The 20,442-nt window shown below is 42.2% G+C and overlaps 1 protein-coding gene across 1 annotated transcript in view; it reads left to right on the top strand.

Annotated features, from left to right (window-relative positions):
* The window catches only part of LOC139648658 (ubiquitin carboxyl-terminal hydrolase 34-like), a gene marked incomplete at its 3' end in the record, with an annotated part of 69,747 nt that overhangs the window by 20,883 nt on the left and 28,422 nt on the right, over nt 1-20,442 (top strand). Inside the window, 16 exon segments of the mRNA XM_071524840.1 lie at nt 67-216; nt 1,628-1,695; nt 6,701-6,893; nt 7,502-7,563; nt 7,789-7,870; nt 8,654-8,746; nt 9,606-9,731; nt 10,809-10,938; nt 11,835-12,019; nt 12,877-13,601; nt 13,983-14,197; nt 14,929-15,047; nt 16,022-16,149; nt 17,004-17,093; nt 18,072-18,167; nt 19,240-19,322. Of these exon segments, the coding sequence (XP_071380941.1) occupies nt 67-216; nt 1,628-1,695; nt 6,701-6,893; nt 7,502-7,563; nt 7,789-7,870; nt 8,654-8,746; nt 9,606-9,731; nt 10,809-10,938; nt 11,835-12,019; nt 12,877-13,601; nt 13,983-14,197; nt 14,929-15,047; nt 16,022-16,149; nt 17,004-17,093; nt 18,072-18,167; nt 19,240-19,322 (2,545 nt within the window).

Raw genomic sequence — 20,442 nt, 5'->3', positions numbered from 1 at the left:
GCAGGGAGAGTAACACTGATCTCTTCTTCTTCTTCTTCTTCTTCTTCTTCTTCTGCTGTCGTGCAGGATGTGGAGGTGCCGCTGCATCTGCTGCGTTACGTCTGCCTGTTCTGCGGGAAGCACGGCCTCTCCCTGATGAAGGAGTGCTTCGAGTCGGGCTCCCCGGAGAGCCTGCCCTTCCCCATCGCCCACGCCTTCATCACCATCGTCTCCAACGTGAGTCTCACCACACAAACACTGACGCTAATTACAGCATCACTGACACCGCTGTCAGTGGAGAAGAGACTTTCTCCCTGTTAGGATTTCTGTCTGAAAGCCCATTCAGAGTTCAGCTAGCAGTGTGCTCGCTTAAAAATCACTGCTTATTTTAAAGTGATGTGTGGCGTTTTAACATCTATAAATCATTACCACATGAATTTTGAGACATTAGTATAATTACTGTAAACAAACGAGACCGTTGCTAAGAACATTTTGAGGAAAATCTGCTGGATTGCTTTACGGCACAAAATAGGAAGAGGGCGCTACAGGGTTTATGGGAAATGTAGTCTTAATTTTGAGAAACACTAGCATTAACAATACTGCTGGAGTGAGACAGAGGCGACCAATCGTGTTCACCATGCTTTCATTTGTTTACAGTCATTTTACAGAGGTATCACACTCAATTTGACAATAATATATTCATGTTTAAAATGCTACACATTGCACCTTAACGGGGCTGAGAAACTGGTTATCAGCCAGAGCCAAACATTTATAAGTTAGCTGGTAAGCTTCACTCCCCTGGGAAAGAAGAAATTCGAGCAACGCCTGCAGCACTGAGAACAAAGATTAAGATTTAGTAAAATTAATACTTTGTAATTAGTGATGTGTTTTGGCCTGTGGCCTTGGTCAGGATACGTCAAACTAGGGCTGCAACTAACGATTATTTTCATTGTCGATTAATCTGTCGATTATTTTCTCGATCAATCGATTAGTTGTTTGGTCTATAAAATGGCAGAAAATGGTGAAAAATGTGGATCAGTGTTTCCCAAAGCCCAAGATGACGTCCTCAAATGTCTTGTTTTGTCCACAACCCAAAGATATTCAGTTTACTGTCATAGAGGAGTAAAGAAACCAGAAAATATTCACATTTAAGAAGCTGGAATCAGAGAATTTTGACTTATTTTTCTTAAAAAATTGCTCAAACCGATTCATCGATTATCAAAATAGTTGGCGATTAATTTAATAGTTGACAACTAATCGATTAATCGATTAATCGTTGCAGCTCTACGTCAAACCCTGTGGAAAGTTTCAGTTTTACTAACAAATCTTTTGTTTCAGTACTGCAAGTGTTGCTGGAATTTACTGTTTGTTGATGCACAAATTGTCAGTTCCCTGATCTCATGCCTAAAAAATGCAAACGTATTTAAACATTTGATGTGTCTGTCTACAATACATGGAGCCGTTTTCTCAGTAGCATAATGTTTCATCATATATACAGCTAGGTCTACATTGTTGATGGATTTATTTATTGACCCAACAAATAAGATACATGTAGTTTTACAGGCATCCAGTTCAGATTCTCTGCTGCTTTTTGTGTCTTGGCATCAGTTTGTTTTAATGTTTATTATGTTTTTGGTTCTGCCCACAGATCCGAATATGGTTGCACATTCCCGCGGTCATGCAGCACATAATACCGTTCCGCACCTATGTAATACGGTAAGTTTACTCCAAACTGAAAACACGTCACAGTGTTTACAGAGGCAGCAGTTTCCTTCGAATTAGGAGCAGGGCAGGAAATTATCAGCTGGTGACATTCAGCAGTTTTTTTCGGTAAATTTCTCTCCTCCAGCAGCCACATTCGGCAGGTGACCAACCGTTATTTTGGAGTCACTGTACTGTTCTAAAAACCTGCCTGGTTGGTGAAACGGAGAAGGAGGCTGCTGAATTAAATTTTTGGGATTCAGAAACAGCAGAGTGCGTCTCCCTCCCTGACCCGCATCACAGCCACTCCTCTGCTCAGCTGTTGTTATTTTCAGGCATCGGAAAGGTGACGAAAAGTAGAGCCGAGGAGGAGATTCGCAGTTCCAGTCGGAGCTCCTAGACATCGCCCCGGGCCTGTCTCATATCCTGCCCGGATTTGAATGAATAGCTGCCATTTTGTTGAACACCTTGTCTCCCCACCAGCAGCACAGCATCCAAACGCTCTCCTGTCCAAGTCAGGCTGGCAGGAATTTAGCTTATCCAGAGGATTGGTGGGCAGGTTCTGATCCAAAACAGAGCAGGGGCCAGAAAGTGAGATTTGAAAGCCAGAAATCTCAGCAGCTGGCCAAATAATCATTGAGTCATTGGTATTGATCAACAACCCTATCAACCCCCGTAGATATATTATCACCGTTTTGTGCTATAGGGCAGTAAAATGTTACTTATTGCATCTTTAAATGCTGTGGGAAATGGTGGATGTCCATATTGAAGTACAGTCTTTCAGTTGAATCTCACAGAATGCAGAATATCTATTTCTCTGCTCTGCCTATTCTGATGAGCTGGATTTGATGGATTTGATATTGCTGGCATGCGAAGCGAAGGAACTAGACTTTGTCGATTTGTCTGAGAGCTCTCTCTTTTTCTCTCTCTCTCTCTCTCCCTCCCTCTCTTTCTCTCTTTCTCTCTCTCTCTGATGCTGTCTCTGCCTCTGTCTCTCTCTGTTTCCCTTTCTCTCTCTCTCTCTCCCTCTCCCCTTCTCCCGCTCTCTCCCTCTCTCTCTCTCTCTCTCTCTCTCCCCTTCTCCTGCTCTCTCCCTCTCTCTCTCTCTCCCTCCCTCTCTCTCTCTCTCTCTCTCCCTCTCTCTCCCTCTCTCTCTCTCTCTCCATCTCACTCGCTCAGACAGCGCACAGCTCACTCGCTCGCTCTCACTCTCTTTCCCCCAAATACCAAAGTGCCACGCGTTTGTTGCTAGGAAGAGCTTTCCTCACCATGGCAACAGTCGCCAGGGCTCCAGTCAGCCTCTCCTCACATGACCCTGGAGGAGGCAGAGCGCTGGCAGAGCTGGTCATGTGACGCAGGCGGGCCGATGCTCTGCTGCCTCCATCCTGTTCTGTCTCACTTACTGACACTGAGCAGAGGCTTGTCAGAATACTGTGATGATTGTCAGGGCTGCAACTAACGATTATTGTTCGATCAATTGTTTTTTTTGATTAATCATTTAGTCTATAAAATGTCACAAATAATGACAAATGCCCATCACCAGGTACCAGAGCCCAAAGTGGTTCTTCAAATTGCTTCTATACTGAAGAATAAAACTGAAATCAAGACTATTAGGTGTTAATATGACCAGCAGCCAAGAAAAAAACAAGAAGTATTCATTTTATAATAAAATATATAAATAGAAAAAAGCAAGCAAATCTTTATGAAGCTGTAACCAGCAAATGTTTGGTATTTTTACTTGATAAATGACTAAAATGATTAATCAATTATCAAAATTGTAAATGATTAGGTAATACTTTACAATAAGGGTCAGTTAAGGGTTAGTTAATGCTTAATAAGGGTTAGTTAATTCTTAATAAGCATTAACTAACCCTTAATTAACAGTTAACTAATGTGTAATTTACTGATGGTGTTCATGTTAACTAAGGTATTAATTTATACATTATTTAATAGTTTATAAAGATGACTATTAAATAATGTATAAATTAATACCTTAGTTAACATGAACACCATTAGTAAATGATTACCAGACACATTAGTTAACTGTTAATTAACCCTTAATTAATGCACCCTTATTGTAAAGTGTTACCCATGATTAATTTTCTGTCTATCGACTAATCGACTGATTGTTTAGTACTAATAATTTTAGTAGAAAGTATAATTAAGATAAGGTATTTGAGCCAGGTCCGGTGTTTATTTTGGCTTATTCTGTGTGTCTTTCTCTCATATTTCACCATATGAATACACTATTTCCCTGTTGTGTGTATCTCCAAACAGTGTGTGTTTCAACAAGGAAGAAAAGGTTTCTAACAGGTTTTAAAGGCCCACAGGTCATGAAACTCACTCAGCACATAACTGACTGTAGAAACTTTCAGTTAGATTACATTCGATTAGATGAAATTTAGATAATCCCTGTGGGAAAATTGGGTCGCTGCAGCAGGAAATGGTAACAGGATACAGCAAAGGAAACTATAAAATAAACAGAAAAATAGCATATAAAGAAGAATGTCACAAACTGGGGTTACATAAACACACACAACACACAACCGACAGTTTCAACACTAGAGCATGTTGAGTAGAAACATATGAATGAAAAGTATAGGGGGAAAAATAAGGATTACAGCATTATTAGGGTTTGCAGAATAACAGCATTTGAACTTACTGACACAAAGAGTGACAGTCTCTAGAGTTTACAGAGAATGGTGCGAAAAACAAAAAAAAAAACATCCGGTAAGCAAAAACATCTTGTTAATGAGAGAGGTCAGAAGATGGCAGAGAATGGGCAGACTTGTTCAAGCTAACAGAAAGGCCACAAATGGTCAAATAACAGCTCTTTATAACAGTGGTGTGCAGAAGGGGCGTCTCTGAACACACAAGTTGTTGGTCCTTATGATAAATGAGCTATAGCAACAGATGACCAGCTGGTACTAGATAGGTGTACCTAATAAAGTGGCCGGTGAGTGTATATGGACCTCGGTAGAAAAGCTCTCTCCTGGAAGCTTGTTTCTAACCAAGTGGGCAGACCAGCTGTGTTTCAAAATGCAGTGGAGATTGAGCGATGTATTACCAGTGAATCTCATATTTTGGATGTTATGTAACATATACACAACACTAGAAGATAAGGAGCGGGGAATAGCTCCTCTCCCTCTTCATGAAAACCGTGTCCTATCTGAAAGACCCATTATAACGCAATGCTATATTGGTGTCATTGCTTGTTCCTTATTATTTCTGAGAATGAGTATACATGGCATTTAGTTTCAGTGTGAGATAGCTACCATTTTGGGGAAAAAAAGTGACTCCCATTCTGACAAAATGGTTGCTGAGTTACATGAGAGTAAAACTCAAAATGAAAACAGATTGGAGTTATTGGTGATTTCAAGATGTAATCATCTATGTTTTTGAAATATTCAGTGATGAATTTCAGGTAACATGTTTTTTTTTACTCAAAGTGGATAGTGCAGCGTTTTGGGATTCAGTCCAGCTCGGGTCTTTTTTAGCCGTTTGTCCTTAACATCCCCTTTTTAAATCTCCTTTGATCAGCAAAACATCAACCCCTCAGCGGAAACTGTAGTCCCCCCAACTCATCAGAAATGATCTGAAAACCACAACACAACCATCCCAGCTCAAACCCAAGCCTGCATGAGTCAGCGGCGCTCGGCTGTTGATCGGATATCTGACTGCAGAGCGACGCCCACGCGGCGCTGCGAGAGTCATGTGGTGAAAATGAGTCTGGGAAGAAAAAGGGAAGTTTTGAAACGTTAGAAAAGTTTTGGTTATTGGACAAAGAAGGTTTGGGAAAGAGCTGGAGACGCGCTGTTATTTCACAAGTTGTGATAATTTGTGTTGCGCTCAATAATCTTCAGCTGTGGAGTGATGTGGCCTGTTTGACAGTCACTGTCAGCATGCATCATATTGATCACCTAGCAAAACTGGACAGGAATGATTGAGATGTAATTCATTTTTCTCTGTTAGAAACATCTCATCTTATCCTACTGTGTGTGTGTGTGTGCAACAGGCTGAAAATCAAGTCTAGTTTGGTTTTTGACATGCTGGATGTGGTTCTTGGTACCGGATTTTAGTTTTGAGGAAATTCTCTGATCCCCTGCTTTAGCCGGTTATACACCTGATCACAGTGTCATCATCGGTGCATCCCCAGTTTCAATGTGATTCATAGGCTGCAGCCACACTGATCCATCAGAAAACAAGCAAAATTATTGACGGATAGATTTCTGTTGGTTTGTTTTGAACATCAGCATGGAGGCGAGGCAAGAACACAACAGGAAGCGTCGCTCATAACGGAGCTGCTTGATAGAAAAAAGAAGAAACCGACTCTACAGTTTAAATTCAATGAGAAGCTGAGCTGGAAAACCTCCAGTCATCCCACCGTTCCACCAGGCTTTCTCTGTTTTGTCTTTGTTTCGGTCGGACCGTCGTCTCTGTGTTCACCGCTCGATTTTTCCCAAAATAAACGTAGGAATGCCTCTGATTTGACAAATCCGTCCGCTCAGCTGGGTTGAACTTTCTGTCCGTCAAAACGATGAAAATCTGACAGACGGGCGTGTCCGGACCGCAGACGGGGCTGATGGCAGGGCGGCGGACGTTGAAAATGAGTTGAAATGAACGAACAGGGGCAGACAGAACGGATCAGTGTGCCAACTGTTTATTCTGGTTACTCAAAAACAGAGTTTGGGCCAGAAAGTCAGTTTTGAAAGCCACAAATCTCTGCAGCTGGCAAAGTAATTGTTGCGTCATTGGTGTTGCAAGGCATTTCTATTATGGTCATTTTGGGCTATGGGACAGGAAAATCTTATTAATGCACCTTTAAATGAAAACTCTAAATCTGCTCTTGTCTCAGTACCAGATTCTATCCACAAATGGCAGTGAGAACTGTGATGTGTTTCTCTGAAAAATGTATATAAAGTATTTTAGCCAGTAGAAATTGTTCTTGCCAAGTGCTTATTGTTTCAGTTCCCAGCCCTTGGCAGGTGAGCCAGCTTGTTAAGTTGTCCTGTGTGTGCAGATATCTGTGTAAGCTGTCGGACCAGGAGCTGCGGCAGAGCGCCGCGCGCAACATGGCCGACCTGATGTGGAGCACGGTGAAGGAGCCGCTGGACAGCGCGCTGTGCTTCGACAAGGAGAGTCTGGACCTGGCCTTCAAGTACTTCATGTCCCCCACGCTCACCATGAGGCTGGCCGGACTCAGCCAAATCACCGTGAGTCACACACCAGGCAGAGCCAAACTCATTACAGGGATTCAGTGTTTCCTCCACAGCTTTCTTCTTGTCAGAATGGAAAAGCCTCTGAAACAGCATTCAGAGCATCATGGGACACTAAAACTCCCCACTGAAACCAGACTGATGAAATTCTTTTAGTGTTAGTAGCTCTGGCTATCGGCCAGATATTTTGGCAGATTGATGTATTGGTCTAACCCTAGCTGAACTGTAATGGGGGGGAAAGGACCAAAATGGAGATTGGAAGTCATTTGTGAAGACTTTCATTCAAACAAAGGTTTTGCCTGTTGCTCCCTGTTCAATATTTGAAAGATACAGATGATTACCTACACTATAATGATGCTGTAAGGACTGGTGCTTTGTTGTCTTTAGGTAAATAAAGCTCCTGGACATTTGGACACATATTAGATGAATATTTGCTGAATTAGCGATCAGCTCTACAGACAAGAGCCAGTTGGCCTTCAAAATGAATTCTTGTATTAAATTAGAACGTTTTGGTGTGGTGAAATGAACATGTATAAAGACTCAGACTGTGCTCATGATGTATTACCGCCCCGCTCAACATGAAGCATGTTCCTGTGTTTCCTCAGAACCAGCTGCACACCTTCAACGACGTCTGCAACAACGAGTCCCTGGTGTCCGACACAGAAACGTAAGTCTGCTTCCACAACACTGCACACACACACACACACACACACACACACACACACACACACACACACACACACACACACTGAAACTAATGAAGAGGTTCAGTCTTCAGTGAATCCACGACATTCAACTCATGAGAAATTTAAAAAAGCCTTTGTTTTACTTGGTTAATGCATTTACTGTACTTAACTAATGAAGTCTTTCTCTGTCTGGTTCGTCCCTCCAGCTCTATAGCCAAGGAGCTCGCTGACTGGCTAATCCACAACAACGTGGTGGAGCACATATTCGGACCAAATTTGCACATCGAGGTGAGATCTCACATCCAGTCATGTGAAGGGAGTCATTTTGTCGCAAATGCCAAATTTGTAACTTTAATCCAGATACCAGCTCAGGTGTCAGTTTGGACTCTAACAGGACAAAACAATAATAGCTTGCTTCAACAACATAACAACATTACTGCTGACATTCACTTAGCAATGCTTTAATATGGTAACGTTACATGTCCAAAAAACAATATGCAAAACCAGAAACAATCTGATGTTGTAAAAGGACGTGGCACGCCTCATCAGGAAACTTGAAATGAGTCTTCTACTAGCCAGCCAAACACTTCCACAAACAATTTAAATTCCATAAAATAAAGACTTGAAGTAGGTTCAAATGTAATAGCTGTACGAGAAAACTTGTTTTAGATCAAATAAAAATTCATAATTCTTTTGAAACCACAAAAAGTGTTTCCAATAGGAGAGATTTTGCTGCCACACATCTGCTATGAAATACTGGCAGCAAAACGGCATCGTCCTCCAAACAACGCATGATCATCTTCAATTATTTTTTGGTAAAAATACAAGTCAAACTTCATGTCTCTCTAAACAATCTTCGCAAGGATTTACATTTGTGAGTATGAAAGTCATGCAAGCTGATGATAGTAAATGGTACAGTGAAAAACAACTAAATTCAGTAATAGAACCGTTTCTCAAATCGGGGCCACGGTTCTTTCCCAGTACCTTCACTTGAACAGTCCAACACTAGATTGGCGGTAGTTTTCCTGTCTGATACTGAGGCGGCGGCCATTTTGTTTGTGTGTTTTCCAGATCATTAAACAGTGCCAAGTGATCCTGAACTTCCTGGCTGCAGAGGGCCGGCTCAGCACCCAGCATGTGGACTGCATCTGGGCCGCAGCTCAGGTGAGAGACAGATCAACACTGTGGCTTTGTTCCAGAGCATCAACCTGTTCACTGCTGTGTGGACATGGACTGTAGAAACAAGCAATATTAGTCATTACAGTATTATTATTAAGGCCAGGCACCACAGGGGGAAAAAGTTGATTTTGGCTGGATTGGTTCATTTAATCATGAAGAAAAAATCAACAATCAGCAAAAACAACTATAAATAGTTAGTTTATGTTTTTATACCAGCTGCATCCAGTACACAAAGCCCACAATCAGCTATGGCCACCAAATTTGACATGATGCTTCTTAAAAAAAAAAAAGCTGGTAATTTAAACAGGCTTTTTAAAAATATCTTTTGTCATTTCTATCATATGGGGTATTTCTCATGTAATAGATTTTCACCATATACATCAACTTATATGTCTTGTAAATCATCAAAATCCTTTGTGGATCACAGACCAAATCTCCCTCTGTAAATTGCCCATTTTACTTTTTCATCAGATGAAACAGAAAAATGCACTGAGGAGAAAAAAGTTTTAACTGCTATGCAAATTGGCCCATTTTTTTGTGAAATATTAACCCATTTGAATATGTTAATAACAAAATAAATTCAAGTCATAATACAAAAAGTGTTTGTATTCTTGTCCAATCCAACATGTAAAAAAAGATTCCCCTATTCACCCCTGTTGCCCCGCTTTAATAAGTACAGAAATAAATGTTAGTACTGTGTTCTACTACTACTGTGTTAGTTCTATACTAACACAGTATTGTGGGTACAGGATTTCTGTACCACTTAATGAGGAATTGAGTGTTTTCTGCTCTCCCAGAATTCCTTTCTGTTGCCTGATCTCTGTCTGATCTCCTCTTGTTGCAGCTGAAACACTGCAGCAGGTACATCCACGACCTTTTCCCCTCCCTGATCAAAAACCTGGATCCAGTGCCGCTCCGCCACGTCCTCAACCTGGTGTCCGGCCTGCACCCCAGCGCCCACACCGAGCAGGTACACACACACACACACACACACACACACACACACACACACACACACACACACACACACACACACACACACACACACACACACACACACACACACACACACACACACAAACATACAGCTGCTCACCTACCCATATTTTAGCACAGCCTGGATTGAAGTAAGATAAAGTTGTTTAAAACGTAGTAGTTATACAAGTAGACTTTGTTTTTGAACAAGTAACAATTGATGTTTTGAAGAGGAGGAAGAGAAATTAACAAAAAAAAAAGGTTTTCCAATAGGACAGATTTCACTGACGCACAACTTCTCCTGCTCTCACATACTAGCAGCAAAACAGCATGGTCTTACAAACAGAGTGCATGATGATCTTAAATCAAAGGCAGTACAGCCATTTCAGACATTCAGGCACTTCAGCAAGGACCTAATGAAAATCCTACCATCTCACATGCAAGTCCTACTGGCAAGCATAAGAATAGAAATCAAACTGAAACAGCAAAATAACACGAAATAAGACTTGTGCTATATGAATATGAATGAATGAATGAATATTTTTATTTTCGTGTCTGGTCATTTACATGACCCATCCCTCATGGAATTATTCAGACACATTAACTGACAACAAACCAAACATTCCGGCATGTTAACCCACCATCATCTAACAGCACAATACATAGATATCATTCCAAACATAAATATAAACATAAACAAAAAACATAAACATCATCCAAACATAAACCTCTCACAATTAACACTCCAGGAGATATCCCACAATGGAAAAACAGCAAATATACAAACATACAAACACAGCCCCCTAAGCACAAGACACAATACACAAACAGGACAAAATCTGCATCTGCATCCATTAGTGCCAAACACTGTGTATTTGATCCAGTTCATAAACCAATAGTTTGCAATCCATATAAAATAGAGTATGAGGAATTTATCTATCATATGTTTCTCCTCCTATCCCATGCTTTGGAGAGATATTCAGAGAATGCAAAAATATATAGCTACATCTAGATCATGTGGTGGTAAATGGTCCTATGTCCTGTCCCCCCCCCCCCCCCCCCCCCCCTCCAGACTCTGTACCTGGCCTCCATGCTGATCAAGGCTCTGTGGAACAACGCCCTGGCAGCCAAGGCCCAGCTCTCCAAGCAGAGCTCCTTCGCCTCCCTGCTCAACACCAACATGCCCATGGGCAACAAGAAAGGTCAGTCCGCCCCCCCCCCCCCCCCCCCCCCCCCCCCTCCGTCTCACAGGACCGACCCCCCTCCACCTGGGAACGAGCCTGCAGACTCCAACAGGGGGTTCAGGGAGGTGTACTCCAGACAGGGAGAGGCAGCGGATTTGATGAATTCCCTGAGGAAGTCGGGGGGTTATCAGGGAGTTTTACAAATGAGTCACTTTACAGGAATATATCAGAATGTAATTTACACCTTGTTGCACACGTTCTGTGTATTCAGTGGAGGTTTTCAGCCCAACTGGAGTAGAAACCAGACTCTTTAGTACTGATCTGAGCTGAGAAACAACATTAAAAAACAGGAAGGAATCAAATTTGTAGCTCATGGAAGTGCTCCGACTTAATTATGGAAAGTTGTGGAATATTACAATAGAGCCACAGTGGGAATAGAGTTTTTTTTCTTGTTCACCAGACCCATTGTGATACTGCATGGACTGCATGCTGGGTTGGTAAACATGAGTGAGTTGTGTGCAGTTTACTGAAGTCAAATTACAGGATTTCTGGTTATTGAATTTCAAACCGTTTCCAAACAGTTTCCTCTTGCTGCTTTTTTTGGAGCTGCCAACTTGCGAAGTTTCTTGTTGCAGCTTTAAATTTTGATCCTGCACATCCATCAAACTTTAGCTTGTTATCACTTTTAACACCAAGATATTTATAGGAAACTGATGATTCCAGGATTAATTTGTTGCAGCTCATGAGCTCACAGCTGCAGCAATAACAGACAGGCCCGCCTCAGATAGATTCCCCATCATGTTCTTTTCCAACGCTGACTGTGTGTATCTTCTCTTCCCCGGCCTCTCACCACCTAGAACCATGACAACGTGTGTGAGCTGTTAATGTTGTGTCGGGGGTTTGATCCCCTGTAGAGTCCAGAGGGATCAGGATTCTGGTTCTCAGTCTGTCTCTCTCTCTGGTCTCAGGTTCTCCAGCTGCCAGTCCGGACAGCAGCGATAACAGCGACACTCAGCACAGCGGAGGCAGCGACATGGAGATGGACGACCAGATGATGACTGGCAGCAAGAGGAGCCAGCAGAGGCTTTCTGACACAGAGGTACACACACACACACACACACACATACACACACGCACGCTCCATCAGCCAGACCTGGATGCTATAATCCTCGTCATTTTTCTTTTTATACATTTGCATTTTAGCTGTCGTTAAGATGGAGTCTTAACCAGAGCAGGTAGAGCTTCAGTGATCAAAGACACTTCAACACATGGCTGTTGCTGGACACATTGAACCTGAAACATTTCAATTGCTTATGCAAGATTATAAACCACAGAAAAAAAAATGTGTGCATGTCAGATTAAAAAACTAGTGGCTTCTAAAAACATGTCACCTCCAAAGACACGAAAAGAAAAAAGATCTTAACTGAATTGGATGAAAGAAACTAAATGGTGGCAAAACTCAACAAGGAGGAAACAAAAACAAGTTGTATAAATGAAAACTAACGATAAATAAGATAAACTGATTTCTCTTTGCAGAGATGCATTGTGAAACAAGTTCTCAATATGTGTCTGCACAAACGATAGTAAGACAGATCCTGGATATTTATTGTTCTTGGCAAGAAAAAGTGATTCTGATACTGTTAAGCACCTCACTGCAACTCAATGACTCATACTGCAAAATAATAGTATTGGCGTTTATTGTCAGTCGGTCAGTTAATTCTCACTCCAAGAAAAAACAAAAACATAGGAACTGGCGGTGTGTAGTTGCACAAAATGACATTAAAGACAAAAGGAAATTAAAGACGTTTTCTTTTGTTTTTTTGTGCAGCTCAGCTATTTTTTCTCCAGTTTTTTTCCCAGCTGGTCCAGGATTCAAACCGCTGGTCTAACCTGTAGGCGTCCACCGCGCCCAAACTGATGAACGTGTGTGTGATGCGTGTTGTGTGTGTCCCTCAGGAGTCGATGCAGGGCAGCTCAGATGAGACGGCCAACAGCGTGGAGGAGGGCAGCAGCGGGCCGGGCAGCAGCAGCGGCCGCAGCGAGGCGTCCAGCAACGAGGCCGCCTCCAGCCGAGCCAGCCAATCGGCCGGCAGCCCCGGCAGCGAGATGCACTCCGACGACATGGCCGACAGCGAGGCCCTGAAGGAGGAGGAGGAGGACGACGAGGAGGAAGACGACGAGGAGGACGACGACGACGAAGAGGAGGAGGAAGAGGAGGGGAACCGGTCGGCAGCCGAGGGCGGGCAGCAGAAGGAGCCCCGGGAGCAGGTGGAGGTCAGGAAGAGGAAGGCCGGGGAGGCGCTGGGCGAGGGGCCGGGCCAGGGGGCGGGACCCGGCGGGTCAGGGGGCGGACCCAAACCCAAGGTTCTCCCCTTTAACCCCGAGACCGCCGCCGCCATGGTTACGGCGGCGTCGACGTCGCTGGAGGGCCGCATGAGGATGCTGGACGCCTGCTCCGCCTCGACCTCCGCTCGGCCCGAGGGGCCGGAGAGGGAGAGCCAGCAGCCGCAGCCCGACATGGGCCCCTCCCAGATGGCGCAGGGGCCTCAGGAGCCCCCCTGCCTGCCCCGGCCCGGGGACTTCCTGGGAGAGGCCATGGGCACCGAGCTCTTCAACTGCCGGCGCTTCATCGGCCCCCAGCACCACCACCACCACCACCATCACCACCACCACCATGAAGGGTAGGCCGGCTCTCCTCCACACCTGCTCTGCTTCTCGGCAGCTTCACACTTCAACAGACAACAGAAAGGCACACGGTGTATTGTGAAACTAAAACTAAACCTGGAGAGACTCGACACAACTGAAGACATTATTCTGCAACTTTGTCACCATCACCAGCTCTCCAAATGCAATCACAACAGAAATGATGCCTGCTATCATTCCTGTCAAGTAAACATGGGAAATGAGATTTTAACGATTTGACAGTTAGCGTAACAGAACACCATGCACAGACTCCACAATGACTGTTGCTCATTAAGTTTCCTTACACAAAAATGTATCCATTAAAATAAATCTGCCTGTTTGCTTCCTGTATAAATCCTCTAACTGTCTTCCCTCCCCAGTCACATGGTGGAGGACATGCTGAGCGCCGACGACGTGAGCTGCAGCAGCTCCCAGGTCAGCGCCAAGTCGGAGAAGAACATGGCCGACTTCGACGGGGAGGAGTCGGGCTGCGAGGAGGAGCTGGTCCAGATCAACTCCCACGCCGAGCTCAGCTCCCACCTGCAGCAGCACCTCCCCAACCTGGCCTCCATCTACCATGAGCACCTGGTGCAAGGTGGGTGTCGCCCACAGGGAGAGTCTGGAGAATGAGTGTTTCAGTTTCCAGGCCTTGAAAAGTTTGGGAATTGCGCAAAAAAAGGCTGAAACATCTGGAGAAAATATTGCTGTTCAGTCTCAGTACACACATGACTACACAATTTAAGTACTGTAGTTATAGCGATTTCACATATTGTGATATTTATAGTTACTATTAATGAGAAATATTTCTGAATACTAATTATATAAGAATAATCTTCAGCTATAGAGTGATATGCTTTAGTTTTTTGTTAGCCTGTTATCATCTTAGTATATTGTATTTTTACATGTTTGTTTCCTTTGTGAACAGACTGTACACTGGTAAGAATTAATACCTAACTAGTTTATAAAACATAAAGTGTTAAATTAACACTTTCCAAGATTAACTTAACTTTTTTTGATAACATTTGAGCCTAACCTAAATAGTGTTAACTTGACTCCAACACTGGTGATAGGGTGCAAGGGTTAGGGTTCCTCTGACGGCTTCACAAGATGGCGTTGGTGAAACAATAATTTTGTGTGGAGAAGAAGTTTGTAAAGAGTTCAGTTGCCTCAACAACGAAGGACGCAACTGCAGTTACTCTCACCAACACTAGAGGGTGTTTTTTAATCAGCTGTTGAAACAACCGTTAAAGAATAAATCGAGCTCAAACCAGCTAAATCGACAAGTTGGAGAAATAAACATTGTGTGTGTGTTGTGTTCCTCTGCAGGTCCGGCCGTCCATAAGCACCAGTACTCCAGCAGCCACGCTGTGACTGACATCAACCTGGACAACGTGTGTAAGAAGGGCAACACTCTGCTGTGGGACCTGGTCCAGGACGAGGACGCGGTACGACTTCACATCCACATCTACAAAGTTTTTACTGTGTTCCTTCAGCAGTGGTGGGTCAGTGTAGGCCGGTTATTTGTGGTTAGAAATTAGGGCTGCAACTGACGATTATTTTCATTGTCGATTAATCTGTTGATTATTTTCTCGATGAATCGATTAGTTGTTTGGTCTATAAAATGTCAGAAAATGGTGAAAAATGTGGATCAGTGTTTCCCAAAGCCCAAGATGACGTCCTCAAATGTCTTGTTTTGTCCACAACCCAAAGATATTCAGTTTACTGTCATAGAGGAGGAAAGAAACCAGAAAATATTCACATTTAAGAAGCTGGAATCAGAGAATTTTGACTCATTTTTCTTAAAAAATTACTCAAACCGATTAATCGATTATCAAAATAGTTGGCGATTAATTTAATAGTTGACAACTAATCGATTCATCGTTGCAGCTCTATTAGAAATAATGTTTGTTACGGGATTAGTAAAGTGTTAAATTTAAATTTCCACCACTGCTGAATAGATGTTAATAAAATCATATAATTTATACCCAACACATATCCAAAACCCAAAACATCAGGTACTGGGCCCATGTTTAGAGGTAGTGTTTTAACCTCAGTAAAAAAAAACATGAAACTAACAGTTTAAGCGTTGCAGCTTGCACTTGAAATAAACACAAAGACTGAAACAGCAGCTTTCATGAGACCTGAACTTGATTCCCCTCAATCAAAACTATGAATGTGAAAGCTGAAAAATGAAGTGTGAACAGTTAAGAGAAAAAGCATAAAATACTAAAAGGCAAATGTACACAATAACTATCACAACAATAAAAGCAGAATTCAAACTTTAGTTCAAGCAAAAGTGAGTCTAAAAAGCAGCTGTTCAGTGCTTCAGAAGTGAAGAACGCTCAGTATCAACAGCTGTATGTAGTTTCATTTGTTTATTTTGTGTGTGTGTGTGTGTGTGTGTGTGTGTGTGTTGTAGATCCACCTGTCTGAGGGTCTGATAAACGAAGCGGAGAAGCTGCTGTGTTCGCTGGTCTGCTGGTTCACTGACAGGCAGATCCGAATGCGCTTCATCGAGGGCTGCCTGGACAACCTGGCCCACCACCGGTAAGAGGCTCCCACACACACACACACACACACACACACACACACACACACACACACACACACACACACACACACACACACACACACACACACACACACACACACACACACTCTCTGGAGCACTGCTGTGTTTTTACGCAGGATTACCACTCTACACTCTGGAAATTAAAAAGTGAACTGAAACTGAAAGGAAACTGATCCTTAAATTTGATAGTTTCCACCTCCTTGAAAGGTTTGGGAATTGGACAAACGGTCCATAAAAGTACGAGGGTGCAACTTGTTTTCAGTCCGAATAAACATGACTCTCCTTCAGTTTACATATTGTGATATTTGTTGTTGTCAGGAATAATATTTAGCCATAGAGCGATATGGTCTAGTTGAGTCATATTGCCCAGCCACTATCCGCATACAACAACCAAAATCTTCACATCCAGTCATGAAGTTAAGGTCTGAAAAATATATGGAGTTACGACCTGGAAAATGTTTTGAAACGCTGCACATATTGGAAAAGGAAATGACCTGGAGCTGCTGGTCTTCATGGCGAGGTGTACTCATCAGAGATGTGCTCATGAAACACAAAGAGCAGGGAAAATAGAACAAAAGGGTTTTCTTACACAAGGAATACATGAGTTATGTGTCCAAAAATGTGAATGACATAATTTCTGAATTATTATTATGATCCCTGGTCAGTCCGCATATTTCTGTTGTTGCACATGGAAAAGGAAAAAACTGCTCGTACGACAACAAAATAGTTTCTTAGAGAGTTTCTGTCTCTATAAGTTTCTATCTAGGTATTTCTTTCGTTTGTTTTGGAACCCTGTGAAAAAGTTTGACCCTTCATCTCTGTCCCTCAGGTCCGTGGTCGTCTCCCTGCGTCTCCTACCTAAGCTTTTCGGCACTTTTCAGCAGTTTGGCTCCAGCTACGACACTCACTGGATCACCATGTGAGTAACGTCTCCTCTCTTAGTGTTGTCATAGCTCTCTGTATTCATATAATAGCAAAGACAAGAACACTCTTCCACATTTGTATCCAGAATCACCATATATGTTAATTTCAATGTTTTGAACAGTTAGTGTACCTTCAGTCCAAATCCTTTGGAGTGTGAAAGTCCACAACTTCTTCTGTCTTACACTATCAAAGTACTGTACTGTCTTAAACTAGGAAAATACACAAGCTCTACTGTCTTACCTCTGAAGTACACAAACTGTACTGCCTTTAAATTTGAAAGTAAGAGTAACTAGGAGCATGGTGAATGGCAACTGTAAAATACCACATCGTAGATCTAAATTTGGACAATCAGCTTTCTCCTTAAAGGGCTGTCAACTCTGGAACACATTACCAACTGAAATCAAATTAATTCCAGATATAAAATCTTTTACAACAAAGGTTAAGTGCTGGCTAAAAGCAAACCAGAGCTGTACTCATTTTTAGCTAATTGTACTCTAAATTACTATTGGTGTATGGAGTATGTGTATTGGTGTATTGTGGTATGTGTATTGTGGTATGTGTATTATATTGTATTTCCATATCTGTAGTGTATTGTGGTTTTATGATACTGAAAGCTGTATATTTTAATTGCACTGTACATGTAAAAGCCCAACTAGGGACAAGAGATGAAAATTAGCAATAGCTATAAACTCTCTGTGCAGCACATCAGTTTCATGCTCTGTATCGGAACTATGTTAAATTGCATCGTCCCTATCAAATAAAATTCAAATAAAAATTAAAAAAAAGTGCCCACCACCTGTCTCAAACCATGAAAAGATAGTATTAAAAAGTCTTAAATATGGCTTTCTGAAACCTGCAGATACAATTTTAATCTCAGTGGGACCACCTGGTTAAAACGGAAAATAGAAAAATGAGATTTGAAAACAGGAAAGGCCTTGGTTCCTCATGTTCCTCTGTTCCTCTGTCCTGTCAGGTGGGCTGAGAAGGAGCTGCACATGATGAAGCTGTTCTTCGACAACCTGCTGCACTACATCCAGGAAGTCCGCGAACACCGGCACAAGTTCGCCCTGTGAGTCCGCCGACCTTCACTTTTACCCACACGCTCACTTCTTTGTTTAAATCTTTTTTTATTGAGGAAGCAGTCGTAAAATACATTCAGTATTACAGATTTGTCCTCGTTTTAGAGTTAGAGACAGAACAAACGAACAAAGAGAAAGGAAGAGAAAAGAAAAAAAACAAAACAAAGACATGTATCTATCTAACTATCCCCTTAACCCACCCCCTCCCACCTTCCCGGGACTTTACATCTTGTCACACCAAAGGGGGCCATCAATATTGTACAACTGATCAGTTTGAGTTATCAATGTATTGGAGAAGGGGCCAGATCCTGTTGAACTGTTTCAGTTTGTTTAATAGCGAGAACCGTATTCTCTCCAGGTGAGAAAGTTTTACTATTTCTTCCAGCCATAATTTCTCAGGTGGGACCTCTGCCTTTTTCCAAAACATTAAGATAAGTTTCTTTGCTACGATAAGTGCATAAGATAGCAGTTGTTGTTATTAAGCAGGGAAAACTGATCGGAGACTCCGAGCACCACCAGAAGAGGGTCAGGTTCCATTACTGTGTGCAACATATCTGACAAAACTTAGAATACACACGCTCACTTCTTACAGCCTGTTGTCCCAGTCCAGCCCAAACCCCAAACACTCATGTAGTGTGAAGATGACTGGCTCATCACAATGTAACTGACAGAGCTCCAGTTAATAACAAGAGAGAACGAACACATCATATATTGGTGTTTTTGCTCTGCCTTTACAAGAGATCAGCTGTCAATCAAACAGTGTGGGCGGGACTGTGACTTATTTTTCCTTGGATTTTCTCTTGAAGTTTGAGTTTCTCTTTTCTCTGTCTGTTCAGCCATGGTGGCTATCGCTTCTTCTTCTGTTGATTCCAAACAAACCAGGAAACATAAAATGCATCACTTCCTGTGCAGCGGATTAACTGAATATAGGTTGAATCACTGTTGTGTTTTATAAATCGGTGATGAAGAGCAGCAAAACAGACGTTAATATTTATGAATATGTTTACGTCATGGATCAGTAGAGTCAGTGCTGATGTGTTCTCTCTCGGTCTGTTGTTGCAGGTACAGCCACAGTGCGGAGGTCCAGGTCCGCCTGCAGTTCCTCACCTGTGTCTTCTCCACACTGGGATCTCCAGACCACTTCAGTAAGATCCAGCATGGGAACGTTTGTTTTTTGCTCGGTGAACAAAGTGATTCCTTGATTCAGAAGAGTTCCTTCTACAATGAGGAAAAGGAAAAGAAAACGGCGCTTACTTTTGCAAAACAAAAATTACACATAGTACAAAATGGAAAACAAATTGCTTATTGCTTATTTGTTTATTGGAATTTTAAAAAAATACAAAATGTGCAGTAGGTCATAGAAAAATATAAATAGTATATAAGGCACAGTTAACAGGTATGCATAGACCTACAACATCCATACACATCCACAGGCACTTGCATGCATACCTACCTGAGAATATTATACACAGATACATGCTCAACATATGTACATATATGTACCCAAGTTTTATGTTTATAGAACAAACACAATTGAAACAACTGAAACACAACATATAGCCTGGACGCCTAGTCAATTAGAGAAACACAGTTTGTATACTCCAGATAAATAAATAAACAATATTATATAAAGAATTATAAAGGATTATACAGAAAAAATACAATGGTCCAAAATAGTAAAGGTATACACCCACATCACCACACATGTAAATACATTATCCCAACCTCAAATTGCAGTTCTTTTTAAAAGATAGGAGGTAACTTGAGTCCAACTTGGAGAAAAAAAAATTCACTTTTACAAATTGCATCTTGATAAATTTCAGGTCAACATTTTCTTCCGTGGTGGATACTGTATATATTTTTGGAAACAAACCTCCAAACCCGCTCTTCTCATTGGCTTAACTAGTAATTTGTGTACCAGTTGGCCCAGTTGAAGCTGAAACCAGTGGGATTGTGCACACAGTGAGATTTATTACAGCATTAATAGCTGAGATGGCATTATCTGCTGAGGGGAGTCCCTGGATACAGTAACCAGCCACCTGGCTAGCCTCATGCCTCATGGGAAATATCAGCATCAGTTGGGATGCGTCTGTGACCAATCGTATCGCTCGGCTCAAACTACCCATTGCGTAATCAGATTTTTTTTTTTTCCTAAATGAAGCTTATTATACTGTAGTTTGGAAATGAAACTCTTTGTGTCTTTGGTTTGCGAGTCTCTCTTTGGGAGAGGTGCTGAAATAGACCTCATTATGCAACTTGAGCTGC

This window comes from Centroberyx affinis, unplaced genomic scaffold, assembly GCF_046629955.1.
Source record: "Centroberyx affinis isolate AG114_WGS23_722 - 3 ecotype Tasmania unplaced genomic scaffold, CSIRO-AGI_Caff_v1 ptg001237l_1, whole genome shotgun sequence".
NCBI classification, from domain to species: Eukaryota; Metazoa; Chordata; class Actinopteri; order Beryciformes; family Berycidae; genus Centroberyx; species Centroberyx affinis.
The sequence above is the reverse complement of the archived record's forward strand: the minus strand, read 5'-3'. Positions and strand labels throughout refer to the sequence as shown.